The 16,499-nt window shown below is 36.9% G+C and overlaps 1 protein-coding gene across 1 annotated transcript in view; it reads right to left on the reverse strand.

The window, feature by feature from the left end:
• SEMA3A (semaphorin 3A) overlaps positions 1-16,499 on the reverse strand; it is a 234,642-nt gene that overhangs the window by 155,469 nt on the left and 62,674 nt on the right. Inside the window, exons 2-3 of the mRNA XM_003407174.4 lie at positions 12,603-12,760; positions 10,265-10,327 (exon numbers count right to left, since the gene is read on the reverse strand). Of these exons, the coding sequence (XP_003407222.1) occupies positions 10,265-10,327; positions 12,603-12,760 (221 nt within the window). The remainder of the gene's footprint in view (positions 1-10,264; positions 10,328-12,602; positions 12,761-16,499) is intronic.

Here is a 16,499-nt window from a genome sequence, read left to right on the forward strand (position 1 = left end):
TTTCACATTCTGTTGGAACACTTTTCTTTGGAATGGTCACAAATGTGGATCTCTTCCAGTTGGTTGGCCAGGTAGGTGTCTTCCAAATTTCTTGACACAGACAAGTGAACACTTCCAGTGCTGCATCCCTTTGCTGAAACATCTCAACTGGTATCGTCAATTCCTGGAGTCTTGTTTTTCACCAACACCTTCAGTGCTGCTTGGATTTATTCTTTCAGTACCATCAGTTCTTTTTCATATGCTACCTCCGGAAATGGTTCAATATCCATCAATTCTTTTTGGTACAGTGACTCTGTGTATTCTTTTGGCATGTTTGGTTAATTTCAGGCTGCAGAAGTTGATAAAAATCTTCAGTTTCCTCATCTTTGGCATTACTGGTTGGTGCATAAATTTGAATAATAGTCATATTAACTGGTCTTCCTTGTAGGCATGTGGGTGTTATCCTATCAGTGACAGTGTTGTACTTTAGGATAGATCTTGAAATGTTCTTTCTGACAATGAATGTGACACTATTCCTCTTCAATCTGTCATTCCCAGCATAATATACCATATGATTGTCTGATTCAAAATGGCCAGTATCAGCCCATTTCATCTAGGATATCAATTTTTATGTGTTTCATTTCATTTTTGATGACTTCCAATTTTCCTAGACACATACTTTGTACATTCCATGTTCCAATTATTAATGGATATTTGCAGCTGTTTATTCTCATTTTGAGTCATGCCACATCAGCAAATGATGGTCTTGAAAGCTTGACTCCATCCATGTCATTAAGGTTGACTGTACTTTGAGGAGGCAGTTCTTCCCTAGTCATTTAGGTCCCTTCCAACCTCAGGGGTCCATCTTCTGGCACCACATCAGAGGATGTTCTACTGCTATCCATAATTTTTTCAGAAGTAGATTACCAGGTCCTCCTTCCCAGTCTATCTTAGCCTGGAAGCTCTGCAGAAACCTGTCACTGTGGTGGCCCTGCTGACATTTGAAATATGTGTGGCATAGCTTCAGCATCATAGCAACACACAAGCCACCATAGTATGACAAACTGACAGACGAGTGAGTGGTTGAGGAATATAACCTAGTGTCTCTAAAATAATTTTCATGGTAAAGCCTCATTTGCCATATAATCTCTTCCTGAATCACACCTCTGGTTTCTCCTACTGCTCTACTAATGTTATTTGTGCAGGAATAGTAAATATGACAACATATTTCAAGTGTAGATGTAAAATCTCAGTCTTTGATCTCTTATATTTACCTTTAATATAATAAAACGAGTATCTTATTTACTAAATATGAGTTGCCTAGTTAATGGCTTTTTGGGTGGTGCAAACAGTTCAGAACTTGACTACTAGCTGAAAGGTTGGCAGTTCGAACATATCCAGAGGCACCACGGAAAACACGCCTAACAATCCGCTTCTGAAAGGTCACAGCTCTGAAAACCCTATGGAGCATAGTTCTACTCTGACACACATAGAGTCAGCTATGAGTATGAATCAACCCAACAGCAACTAACAACAACCAACTAGTGGTCATGATATCTTTAGAACAATGCCAGGCTTATAGTAACCTCTCAATAAATGTTAGCTATTATTGGAAACTCTGGTGGTGTAGTGGTTAAGTGCTACGGCTGCTAACCAAAAGGTTGGCAGTTTGAATCCACCAGGCACTCCTTGGAAACTGTATGGGGCAATTGTACTCTGTCCTAAAGGGTCACAATGAGTCGGAACTGACTCAACGGCAACGGAATGTAATTATTATTATTACTTCTAAATGATGAATTTAAACTCCAATCACTCAGTTCAGTTTACTTGATGTTTACTTCCAAGCAGAAACTAACGCATACACACACGTGAAAACTAACACATACACAGACACGTGAAAATCTTTGCCAGTTTCTGTGACACTTAAGTTTTTCACTGATCTTCATCATAAACCAGTTATCTGTATACCCATAGTGTTATCAGATTTAATCATGGGAATAAAAACCCAGTGCCGTCAGAATAATACTATTTAAATTAATAAACTGATCATAGTTTCTCAATATATATAAAAACTATAATCAAAATTGTCAAGAGCTCTAAGGGTTCTGTGATTTTACCCTACTCGTAAGATAACAAGTTAGCCTGTCACAATTTTATGGATGCTGGCTGAAGGTACAGATCTCCTGGGTCAGAAACAAAGGACTTTATTACTCACAACAATAACAGTAGCATCTCTTGTGCCAGTTCCCCAAGCCCCAGTTCCTACTGGGGACACCTACACATTCAGTAAGTTGCATTATAGGCAAGGAACCCTGGGTTTAGGGATCTTAAATATTTTATAATAGGTATAGGCACTTGGCTATAAGCACATTGGCCCTTAGCTCAGGAAGGGGATTTTATGTTTATCCTACTGAACAGTACAAAATTAGTGTTGTTGTAGTCCTGCAGTTTGAGCCATGATACATTTGATGAAAGTGTTATATCATAGCATTAAAAGTGCATAACAACTAAGTACAAAAATGTATTTTAAAAATCCCTCGAGAATTACAAAAAGTCCCAGAGTTCAGGTACATGATATTACTTTGAATCATTTCCAAGAATAGGGATGTTATAAGAATCTGCTTTTTTTCCTCTCAGATGGTTGAAATTTTGATTTCCAATTATGTTCAAAATATTTCGAACAGTCATACGGTTGCCATTTGGTTTTATTGAAACTTATTGCAAAGAGAGATGGTTTAGTAGGATAAACAAAGACGATTCAGAGAGTTACTGATTTGAAACAGATTCTTTTACCAGCTTAGCGTGTATTCAGTTTTCATTTGCAAAACAGGGTCAAGGAAGTTAAACCATCAATAAAAATGTTATTGTGAACAAAGTAGATTTTTAGCACTAGAAAAATATCCAAAAGTGTGAGTAAAGGTGGATGATAGCAGTCAGAATACAGATGTCTGAATTGTATTGATTTCCTTCTGCAGGGTCTCTGTCCAAAAGCAAGTACATATTATAAAAATTTTCAAATATCAACTCTCAAGTGAGAGCAATGAAAAAGTTCACAAGCATCTAACTCCTCTAATGATAAGAATGCCATAGTAATTTAAAGGTTTAAAACCTACAACATCAGGAAAAGAAGACATATTAGTATGATGACATGCTTTATAGCCTTTATATTCACTTCCAAAAGAGAAAGAAAAAAAGATTTAGATTATTGTTGTTGTCAAAAACATTATTACCAGCAGGAAAGAGGGAGGAGAGGGGTGGACAGTACAGGGAGCATACGAACGTGTCCCAGGCTTCATTCTCTCTTTACCACAAAGTCCATGCTTAGCTGCTCACATTCCAGCTGCTGATTTGACATATGTGTTTGATGGAAAACTGAGCGAAGAGTAATGCTGGGTTGTGTCCCCCTAGCTATATGAGAAAATGGGGAAAGGCTCACTTTTCTGCATGATGCTACATTCAGTGACACAGGAACTATGTAGATTTAATAGAGTGGCATGTCCTGATTTCCCTGGTGGCCATGCCATGTTAGCCATAGGAATGAAACTTTCCTCTCAACTATGCTTAAGAACAGCCTCCTCTAGTGCATAAAATTAGCCAGTGTTGTTACTGCCCTACTTTTTCTATAGCATCTTTACATCTAAATCCTAAAACTGAGAAGATAGCAATTACCCCAAATGGTTATTTAAAGGAGCTTTGTTCCCAGTGGACTTTTTGAAGAAACACTGACTAAAACCAGGAGGGAAGGGTAAACCCAGGCTCCAGAAACCATCAAGAATACTGAAGGAGGTTGCTAGTATACTTTTCTATAAATGTTCAGGTCAGTTACTATTTTGGTTATAATTCTATCTTGGAGCTGATGGCTGCAAAAACCACTTAAGCTTCATTCTTGTGGTTTTCAGCATCACTAGAGCTCCTTAAAAGAAATTATTGTCCATAAGTCACAGATGACTATTATCTACTCAGTACAGTACAGCATTTCTATCAGACTGCTTGTTCATTTATCACTTCACAAATCAAGTGTTCAATGAAAAAAACTCTTTACCCTTAATCTTTTTTTTTTTCTAAGTGGTAATTTAAAGAATTATTGTTTTAAAAAATGCTATTTATTTTCTTTAGGTTATCAAAGAAGAAGTGTTACAAATTCCACGAAGCCAACTTCTGACTATTTTCTAAAATCATACATTAAGAAAAAAAGCTTTTGTAAATTATTATCCAAAATTAGTCAATAAATCCCATGCTTTCTGTTGAAATACATTGAATATATACATTGAGATAAATATTTGATGCCACATGAAATGTAAAATACATCTTAGTAAAATGTACTCTAAATGTATAATATATCTTGAATAACAGGTCAAAGAAAAGTAATATTATGGGATCAAGATGATTTACCCGAAAAATAGTATGAAATATACTTTAAGTTAGAGGAAAAATACATTTTTTCTTGTACTATTGTAAAAACTGTTGTTTTTTTAAAAAATAAATTTTAACGAAGAGAAATCCAAATCATTACAGTTGAATTAGTTTACTGCAAAATATAAAGGGATAATGAGCACATAAATATTTTATAATGTTACACTAATTAGTTGACATTTTAAAACATTAATACCACTAATGCTTCCACACCATTAAACTTTCAAAAACTTACATCTCTCAATCCACACATAATTACCTTTCTCTACTATAATTATGAGGCATGATTTCAGGATCTTTATTACAAGATACTCTGGAATGATCAGTACCATTAAAACAAGAAAACCAAACCCGTTGCCTTGGGATTCCGACTCATAGTGACCTTATAGGACAGACTAGAACCCCTCCATAGAGTTTCCAAAGAGAGCCTGGTGGATTCAAACTGCAGACCTTTTGGTTAGCAACCAAAGCTCTTAACTACTAAGCCATCCGGGTTTCCCAGGTACCATTAGTATACAGATATTCGTCACTTAATGTCCGTGATGTGTTCTGTGAAATGGGACATTAAGTGATCTGAAGGTTGTGAGAACATCATATTATATACAGGTATTTCCCGTAAATCCGTAGTTAAATCCCTGTAAAGCCTATTATATTAAAAGTTTATGGGGGTCCATCAGACAAAGCCTGAGAGCTGTATCCACTGGATACAGGACTCTGCACAAGTGTGGGCACAGGGGTCAGGGAGGTGGAGGCTTGAGCCCCCTAGCCGGTCTGCATCCTGCCAGTGCCTTGCAGGAGCAGAGGCACCTCGGCTGGCGCTGCCCTGCACAGGGAGTGAAAAGCTGCAGGGCTACTGGGTGGGTGAATGAAGCCAGGAGGAGGGAAAGGAGGCAGGGGAGGAGGAGGCCCTGTGGGGTTTGGGATGCACCCTGGAGACCGGCTGCTTATTCACTCTGGGGGTTCGATGTCTTTAAAATCAGTAAGAGAAAATAATAAACAAAAGGAGAGATTATTTCTGTTTAAAAAAAAAATCTTATGGGACCACAGAGGTATATGCAGTCAGACTTAGCCTGAACAGACGATACACTGCACATGACTGTACTGTATCAGACTTAGTAAACGTCATGGCTTACTTCCTTTTAACTTAGTTCCTTAAAACTCAGAAGCATTTTCTGTACGTCTGGAAAATACAATAAAGTTGACCTTCTTAGAGAGGAAATCTCTGAGGTGGTGACTGGAGTTATTCATAGGTCAAGACTTTATTGCAGCTGTCAAACTAACTGTATATGGGCTAACACCAGAATCCCTCAGTTTTTTTGTTTTTTTTTTTCATTGACAGTCCCTGGAGATCAATTACTGCAGATAAGAGAGGGGAAGGGAGAAGAATAAGTACCATGGAAAGGAGGAAATGCATTGAGGAGAATTTTGGAGACCACAAATGCAAAAGAATATCTGCTTAGTTATGGAATGAGTTGATTCTATCATTAAACCAAATATCCCTATTACTTGACTTCAGAGGTTGTAAGATCCAGATAATCAGACAGATAAGTGATTGTTGTTGATGTTGTATGATGTGGACTCAATTCCGACTCCTAGCAACCCTGTAGAGCAGAGCTACCCCATAGGGTTTCCTAGGCTGTAATCTTTAAGAGAGCAGATCACCAGGTCTTTTTTCCTGAGGAGTCCCCAGTGGATTGGAACTGCTAACCCTTCAGTTAGCAACTGAGAGCTTAACCACCGCACCACCAGGGCTCCTTAAGTATGGTTAACCCCCAAAACCCAATGGCATCTAGTTGATTCCAATTCATAGCCACCCTACAGGACAGAGTTGAACTGCCGCATAGTTTCCAAGGCTGAATCTTTCCAGAAGCAGACTGCCACATCTTTCTCCTGGAGAGCGGCTTGTGGATTCAAACAGCTGACTTTTCATTTAGCAGCCCAGGGCTTTGACCACTGTGCCACCATGGCTCCCTTAAGCATGGTTAAAAAAAAAAAAAATTGCCATCAGTCAATTCCGACTTATAGCAACTCTACTGGAGAGAGCAGAACGGCCTCACAGAGTTTCCAAGGACCGCCTGGTGGATTTGAACTGCTGACATTTTGGTTAGCAGCCGTAGCTCTTAACCACTATCAAATTCAGAACAATTCAATACTGCAGTGACTATCATCATTAGAGGCCAAACTAATTTTATTGACAATGCCTTTGCTTAGAAATTGTCCAAAAAACTCTGTTACATATACCAAGAATAACAATAATAGTTAATAACTGCATCATGTATAATAGTAAGAAAGAAAAATAGTATATTATTATATAATATAGATTATAAAATATATATATAATTATAATTATATAATACACAATGTAATGTAATAATAGAAAAATAATAGTGTATGTAATAATTTGACATGTGCTTATTTGAGCTTTAATTAAGAATTCTGTGAGCTATTTATTATTACACCCACATTTTTGATGAGCCCAGAGAAGGTACCGGATCTGCCTAAGGTGCTGTCATTAATCCACGTATTCTACATGAGACCAAGAAATTTTTCAGTAACACGAAAACTTGATGTCAACTTCTAGGGTAAGACTCAGGATGCTCCAAAATTTTTGGATGAAAAGATTTTTAAGGAATTTACTGTATCTTTTTATTTCCCTATCAGGAAAACAGGGATAACGTTACCAACTACATAGGATTACAGTTAAAACTATATTTACAAAATATAAATGATCACAGTGCTTGACATGGCAAATAATCGCAATAATTATGTTTCTCTGTCTTCTCCTGTTGTTGTTGTTGGCTGTCATTGAGACAGCCTCTGACTCGTGGCAACTCCATGCACGACAGGACATGACCATTGTGATCCATAGGGTTTTCATTGGCTGATGACTTTAACAAAAACGGGAGAAAGTATGTGTCCTTAAAAGAAATAAATGTATACGGGATTTTTTTTTATTCATCTTTTGTTAATACTACATTAAAACTGCTCAATGTAATTTGTTAATGGTAAATATGACATTTTGATATCAATAACACATTTTTATACATTCTATTGTGCTTTTGGAAACCCTGGTAGCACAGTAGTTAAGAGCTACGGCTGCTTACCAAAACGTCGGCAGTTTGAATCCGCCAGGCACTCCTGGGAAACTCTATGGGGCAGTTCTACTCTGTCCTATACAGTTGCTATGAGTCAGAATCCACTCAACAGCAACAAGTTTTTTTGGTTTTATTGTATTTTTGCCTTACATTTATGAAGCGTTTTCTACCAATTTTTTTTTTTTTTAACTAACTTTCTCACAATTATAAAATAGGCGCTGCACCATTTAATGGCTGAAATACTAAAGTCCAGAAAAAGTTTAGGGACTTACTAAAACACATTAATGAGTCTGTGGGGGAGGGGAGAACACCATAAAATTTCTCACCTCTCTCAACTACCACTCCATTTTTCTTTCTATTCATTTTTTTCCCAAAAGTTCCAACATATGTATCACTTTGGAATAGTACAAAATTTGACAGTAAAACATTACTTTTTTTTTTTTTTCTGGTCCAGTTTCACGTAAACAGTAAACCATCTACTGTGCTACGAAGTTTTATCACAATGTGCAATAACTCTTTAGTATGCAATTTCTAAGGATGAATTTTCCATATTTGCTGGTATAAAGATAAATCAAGTATGGTGAGTACCTGTGCTTTGTGGTCCTTTATGTATTTTCCTTCAACTGTGGCAAATGTTGCTACTAGATTGAGGTCTCTTTTCCTATGAATTCAGATTCCGCCTGTAAAGCCTTCTAAACACATATATCATTTTAGGCAGCTGCTCTGAATCAAATTGTCCATTGAAAATGTGATCTATTTGCTATCCATAGTCTAAAACATCATAAATCATTTTAATATATTTTTCTTTACAGGTAAAGAGAAATACATAAAATAATATTGTTAATCCTTTTTTACCTAACCTTAACCATGAAGTATTTGGAGATAAGTATCTTGAAAATTAGTTTTCTTTATGTAAGAGCTCAAGAATAAAATCTACCAATGTGGCCAGCCTCTCCCAACACTAATCCCATATTTTAGCTAAAGATCATAATATCTCAGGAATATAAAGTTAAATGCTAATCCCTGGAATAAGTTGAAAGACTTTGACTGAAAATAACAACATCTTTCTAGCATAACCCAAAAACCCACCGCTGTCGAGTAGATTTTGACTCATAGCGACCCTATAGGAAAGAGTAGAACTGCCCCATAAAGTTTCCAAGGAGTGCCTGGCAGACTCGAACTGCCATCCTTCTGGTGAGCAACATAGCTCTTAACCACTACGCCACCAGGGTTTCTCTTTCTAGCCTAGTAGAGAAATTATCCTCATATTATGTTGACATCAGTATTAAAGTGAAATCTTTATATCATTCCATCTGTTATGGATTGAATTGTATCCCCTCAAAATGTGTGCCAACTTGGCTAGGCCATGATTCCCAGTATCATGTGATTGTCTACCATTTTGTCATTTGATGTGATTTTCCTATGTGTTATAAATTCTATGATGCTAATGAGACAGGATTAGAGGCAGTTATGTCAATAAGGCAGGACTCAATCAATAAGATTAGGTTGTACCTTGAGTCAATCTCTTTTGAGATATGAAAGAGAGAAGTGAGCAGAGAGACAAGGGGACCTCATGCCCCAAGAACAGAGAACCAGGAGGGGTGCGCGTCCTTCAGATTCAAGATCCCTGAGCTGAGAAGGTTCCAGGGCAGGTGAAGATTGACGACAAGGACATTCCCCTGGAACTGATAGAGACAGAAATCTTCCCCTGGAGCTGGCACCCTGAATTCAGACTTTTAGCCTCCTCGACTGTGAAAGAATTTCTTTTTGTTAAAGCCAACCGCTTGTGGCATTTCTGTTATAACAGCACTAGACAACTAAGATACCATCTAATAAACATAGAAAATGTACATTTATAAATAAGTTAAAGTACACAAGTAATCAAACTGTGCTAAAGAAAAACTGTTCTAAGGAAATAGCCAATATAAATGCAAAGAGAGATGTGTCTCAAGTGGATTCTACTGTACATAACCAGAGCCTTGCATGAGAGAGTAGAAGTACTCAAGAAATCCTATCCCCACTACAGGAATGTATTATACGTATATATCTCAGATAAGAAAACAGTCAGATACAAAATTTTTCTCCCTTGAAATGTGCATAAGCCACATTGGAAGCAGTTGGGGAGAAAATACTGTTACATGTGTCTTGTGACATTTTAATTTAGTCTTTTATAGGATTATAACTACATTACATGAGTTGTACAAGTTGTACAGTGCTCAGGATAATGCCTAATACATGGTAATTTCTCAGCTTATTTTTATTCAAGAAACGAATTCATGGATGGATGGACGGATGAAAGGAAGGGAGGGAGGGAGAGAATGACAGAGAGAGGGGAGGAGAAAGGAGCAGGAAAGGGGGAGCACAGACAAAGTAAAAGAAACAGCAGAGGGAACGAGTAAGGAAGGGTGTTTTAATCATGAAAACTGACAAGTGGAAAATTTTTATATCATTCCAGATAAATTATCATATGAAAATCAACCTGTGCAAAGAAGTTGACTTATAGAAGGAATGTAAGTATATACGCTACAAGATTCCCTTTTGTTAATTATCTTTTGCACACATAAGTTATCAAAAATGAACATACTTTTGCTTTACTTAGGATTGTTATTACTGTTACAATTTCTTTACACAAAACTATCAATTTTTCCAAAACAGAAAATTACTTTGTTACTCAAGAGTGATCAAGTTCACAAATAAAACATGGTTTTTAATAGAACACTGAACAATACTAGACCACAGAATAATAAATTGTTTATTCAATTACTGAAGTAACTTACCAGGATATCTTTTCCAGCCCACTTGCATTCATCTCTTCTCGTGTAAGAAACAGGCCACACAATCTAAGGGCAGAGAAGAAATACCATTTTACATCAATTTTCTAACAGATCCAACATCATACAGTCTTTTAGACCAAGCTGTGGTCACTGAGATAAAGAAAGCTCCATAAAGCATTAGGTGGCACGGACTTGCAGTTTAGACTTTGCAGTTAATTATTTTGGACTTAACTCATTCACTCTCCTTCTACCCATTAGACTTTATATATATGAACAATGAGCAAAACAGAAATGGACTAGATAAATACAGATCTAAGCTGTGTGGGGTGGAAAGAACTATGACCGGGTTGGAAGATAAAGGTCATTTTGAGGAGAGGTGACAATCTAGTGAACAGAGGTTGAAACCTGCAGAGAAAGCAGCTCATATTCTTCTAAACTAGCCGGTCTTTCTCTTTCATGAAATAGTGATTTTGAAATTCTCAGATTTGGGGTGCCCTGAATCCATCTCTCTAACACAGATATCAGAATAACATGCTAAAATGAGCAACGACAGTGATAGAAAAGTCATCTTAGGAATCATTTTTTGAACAAGGGAAACAGTTAAGAGTAGCATTGCAAACTTGGGGGAGATAAAAGTAGAAACAAATTGGTAGCATTAAAACTTAGACTAATTGAGAAGTAATTGATTATATTTTAAGTTCTAATACTTGGTCTTCATCCTTTCAAACTGAAAACCAAACCAGTTGTCATCAGTTCTGGCTCATGATGGCCCCATGTGTTTCAGAGTAAAACTGTGCTCCATAGGGTTTTCAAAAACTGTGATATTTTGGAAGTAGACTGCCAGGCCTTTCTTTCGTTCATCCTTCCAAAGGATCCTATATTGTGTGAATACAGTGACAGGAAAATAAGTGGTATATGAGCCAAGGCAGTACTGATGGTTGAAGGATTATGAATGCATTCTCCTTAATAACACAAATGCTCTCATCTAAATTTTAATATAAAATTTTCCAGATTTCCTGAGCAATTCCAATTACACCTATCTGTATCGGGCAGAACAATTTTTTCAAATTCATCTTTCTCTTCTAGTAACATTAGTTAATTTCCCCAAAAAATGTCATATGTAAAAGAAAAATCCAGAGATGGTGGCAGTTAATCATTTGTGTCTGCTGAAAAGCTTTTAGTCTCAACATGACTGATTACTATTCATTTTGGAAACTTTAGATAATTCACTATATATTGTCACAGACTTGGGAAAAGTCAATGATATTAAATCTAGGGAATTAAAATGCAAAATACAACACATTTATAAATAAGAATTTGTGATATATTGAAATAATCTTTATTCAGCATGAATGCATTTCAGGTTCATGTCACCAGTATAAAAATTCTAAAAACTCTTAGAAATGTATTCATTTTATCATTAAGATTTTCATTTTTCCATTTTTTCATTTTTGTGTTTTTCTTTTCATGTGTGTCTGTGTGTTTAAATTATAATTATCGTTTGACTTGTTTCAAACTCTGTAGCTTATTAATGACATGAGCCAGAAACTCTACAAAGAATAAGGATAAAATCAGTAGACTGTTTGTGTCTGCGTGATCACATTTGCAAAAACTTGACACTGAAAACTGATCTTCAGCAAATTTTGGTTTAAAGTATCACATGATAGTAAGTATTTTAGGGTTGTAAGTTAAATGATCTCTGTCAAAACTACTCAACTCTGCTGTTGTAACACAAAAACAGACATACACACTCTGTAAACATATGAGCATGACTGGGTTCTAATAAAACTTTTTACGAACACAGGTGGCAGGCTAGATTTGCCCTATAGGTCATAGCTTGACAACACTTCTATTTTCTGGCACTAGAGAGATGTATACATTTATACATATACATATTATATGAAATATATTATTATGCATTTCTGTAATAGTTCAGATATGTACTTTTATGTAGAAAAAACGATATAACGATGGAAGGGTAAGCTAAAGTTGGGGGCAGTGAGTTTATGTTAATTGGGGAAGAACAACATGAAAAACGGGGGTTAGAATGGTTATACAGCTTATATAATCAAGGTAACTGAATTATACCTGTAGAAATTGTTGAATTGGTGTATGTTCTGCAGTGTATATTCTCAACAACAACACAAATAAAATAATTTATTCAAAAAATGCAATGGTTTCTTCCATAATGATTTTTATGGTTTACCACATCTAATAACATTAATATAGTCATTATTTGTATTTGAAAAGATAAAATGTTAAGTTCAAAACCATTTTCTGTTAATTTTATGTAACTTGATGTTTTGAAAGAACTACAGTGCATATATCAGAATAAACATACCTTTTGAAAATCCTTGATATTAACCAGGTTGAATGAAAATATGTGATCCTTTGCTCCAACATACAGCCTACTCCGTTCCTCATCCAAAAGGAAGGTATGATAACTGGAGCTGTTGGCCAAGCCATTGAAAGTGATCACATTGTTGGATTCCAACATTTCTGCAAGGTAACAAAGCAAGACATCGGGGGTTAATGTGAGGACCTACATGAGCACAGACTGTTGCTACATGGTAATCTGACAGCTGTCTGCTGTAGTTATCAATCAGTAGTTACTTTTCGTGGTACTAAGAAATATACACAAACCACATATTTGATGTTTCAACTGAAATGGGTATACTCATCAGTTTGCTGATTTCATACTCAAGATTGCAGACTCCTACAAAAGAAAGGAATAAAAATACAAGCTTATCTGGTAGAATCTATTTACATGTAGTGATCAAAAAAGTAGATAGAATGTCTTTAATTTTACAAAGATTTTTTAAGTGATTGGATTTGATCCAAACCATTCCATGGAAGGTTAATTTCAAGGCTTAATTATTTCCTCCTTTGGATTTTTTGTTGATACCATGTGTTTTCATTAATGGAAGGCATGCTGATTAAAGGACCAATTCAGAATTTTTGTCACAATGTATGGATTTTGACACCCAATATCTGGGGTCCCATATGTCCCAGCAGATCCTTGGTATCATAAATCCTGCCAGTATGAGTCAATGATAAATTTTTTTTTTTCTTGAAAAATATGAGGTAAAACATGAAACCACCTGGCAATGACTGCACATATATTTTATTTGGGTCTCCTTCTAGCCTTTTTATTATTTTATTATTTTTCATGAAACTTTTCAAAACATGGTACAATGCATTCTTCCTTACAGCTAAAGCCACACCTATAGCCCAAATAAATAAAGTCAATGGGCTTTTTATCTCAGGAGAATGACCACTAAGGGACATTCCTCATTACTGCAAAACAGTACTGACAGACCAAATCAATAAAAGTAAAGGAATCTGAATCTCAGTAAAATTATTACTATGTATTCTTCATTATAACAAAAGTAGTTCTAACAGCTAAGAAACAGAAACAGTTGTCCTGAAATACTGCAGAACTGCTCACAGCAGTGCATTCTACCTGCTACATGTGGAAGCAAAGATTGAGCCGTAAGATTGAATCCAGGGTAAGAATAACTTACAGGAGTTTCAATCTCTTGAAAAGTATCACTGCAATGCATTACTCCTTATTGCAAAGGCCATAGTTACCCTTCAGAAGCTAGAAGAACAGGGAGCCAGCAATACCTGGAAACAGTAAGTGGCATCAAGGAGAAAATGACCACTATGACTGAATGAAGACTGGGAATAGCTTATTCTCATGGTAAGTACATTCTCATGAAAACATAGTAACTGGGAAACATATTGAGGAAGCTTATCTCACAGACATAAAGGCAAATCTGTCAAAAGTTTAGGAAATTCACACATCTAGCAGGCATCTCCTAAGACAATGCTGAAACCTACAGACTGGGGAAAAAATTGGGGGTTATAACAAATCCGACAAAGATCTAGTCTCTAACATCTACAGGAAAATCCAACACCTTTACAACAAAAAGACAAATAATCCAATTAAAAAATGGTCAAAGGATATGAACAGACACCACCAAAGAAGACATTCAGGCAGCTAACAGACACATGAGGAAATACTCACGATCACTAGCCATTAGAGAAATGCAAATCAAAACCACAATGAGATACCATCTCACCCCAACATTCCTGACACAAATAATAAAAACAGAAAATAACAAATGTTGGAGAGGCTGTGGGGAGATTAGAACTCTTACACACTGCTGGTTGGAATGCAAAATGGTACAACCATTTTGGAAAATGATATGACCCTTCCTTACAAAGCTGGAAGTAGAAATACTATATGATCTAGCAATCCCACTCCCAGGAATATATCCTAGAGAAATAAGAGCTGTCACATGAATAGACTTATGCACACCTATGTTCACTACAGCAGTGTTCACAATTGCAAGAAGATGGAAAAAACCTAGATGCCCATCAACAGATGAATGGATAAATAAACTATGGTACATACAGACAATGGAGTACTATGCAACGATAAGGACAGTGATGAATCTGCAAAGCATCTCACAACATGGACGAACCTGGAGGGCATTATGCTGACTGAAATAAATCAATCACAAAAGGACAAATATTGTATGAGACCACTACTATAAAAACTCATGAGAAGGTTTACACACAAAAAGAAACAATCTTTGATGGTTACGAGGGAGGGGAGCGGTGGGGATGAAAAAAACACTTAGTAGACAACAGATAAGTGGAAACTTTGGTGAAGGGTAAGACAGTATACAATACTGGGGAAGCCATCACAACTTATATAAGACAAGGTCATGTAAGTTCCATAGACACATCCAAACTCCCTGAGGGACAGAATTACTGGGCTGAGGGCTGTGGGGACCATGGTCTTGGGGAACATCTAGCTCAATTGATATAACATACTTTATAAAGAAAATGTTCTACATTCTACTTCGGCGTGTAGCATCTGGGGTCTTAAAAGCTTGTGAGCGGCCATCTAAGATACTCCACTTGTCTCACCCCATTGGGAGCAAGGAAGAATGAAGAAAACTAAAGACACAAGGGAAAGATTAGTCCAAAGGACTAATGGAATGCATCTACCACAGCTTCCACCAGACTGAGTCCAGTACACCTACATAGTGCCCGGCTATCACCTTTGACTGATCTGACAGTAATCACAATAGAGGGTCCCAGACAGAGCTGGAGAAAAATGTAGAACAAAATTCTAACTCACAAAAAAAGACCAGGCTTCCTGGCCTAACAGGGACTGCAGAGACCCCGAGAGTACAGCCCCTAGACACCCTTTTAGCTCAGTAATGAAGTCACTCTTGAGGTTCACCCTTCAGCGAAAGATTAGATAGGCCCATAAAACTAAATGAGACTAAAGGGGCACACCAGCCTAGAGGCAAGGACTAGAAGGCGGGGGAGAAGGTGACAGGAAAGCTGGTAATAGGGAACCCAGGGTCGAGAAAGGGAGTCATGAGGTTGGTAACCAATGTCACAAAACAATATGTGTACTAATTATTTAATGAGAAGCTAGTACAACAATAGATTTTAAGAAAAGGAAAAAAAAAAAAAAAGACACATTGCATAGCTGCAAAAGTCTTCTTTAAAGTGTTAAAAAGCAAAGATGTCACTTTGAGGACTACGGTGCGCCTGACCTAAACCATGGTGTTTTCAATCACCTCATATGCATGTGAAGCCTGGACAATGAACAAGAAAGACAGAAGAATTGATGCCTGTGAATTATGGTGTTGGCGAAGAATATTAAACATACCATGGATTGCCAGAAGAATGAACAAATCTGTCTTGGAAGAAGTACAGCCAGAATGCTCTTTACAGAGCAAGGATGGCAAGACTTCATCTCACATACTTTGGACATGTTATCAGGAGTGACTAGTCCCTTGCTTGATAAAGTAGAGGGTCCAAAAAAGAGAAAGACCTTAATGAGATGGAGTGACACAGGGGCTGCAAAAATGGGTTCCAGTATAGCAAGGATTGTGAGGATGACACAGGACCGGGCAGTGTTTCGTTCTGTTGTACATGGGGTCACTGAGTCACAACCAACTCAGTGGCGCCTAACAACAACTTTTTGTTTCAACCTATGTTCCAAGTTTTCAAAATGTTTGTCCACTTTCATTCTTTGCTAACACCGTCTAGGAGATATCTCTTAGCCCACCTTTGCTGAGGTGCAGGATCACCAAGTAGCTCAGGGGCAGGTGTGAAAGTCCAAAGCTGAGCCTGCATGGACTGGTCCCGTTATAAGTGTGTTTCATTTCTAATCAATTTCCCTACTCTGAGACTCCAAGCTCCTCGA

This window comes from Loxodonta africana, chromosome 8 (assembly GCF_030014295.1).
Source record: "Loxodonta africana isolate mLoxAfr1 chromosome 8, mLoxAfr1.hap2, whole genome shotgun sequence".
Lineage (NCBI taxonomy): Eukaryota > Metazoa > Chordata > Mammalia > Proboscidea > Elephantidae > Loxodonta > Loxodonta africana.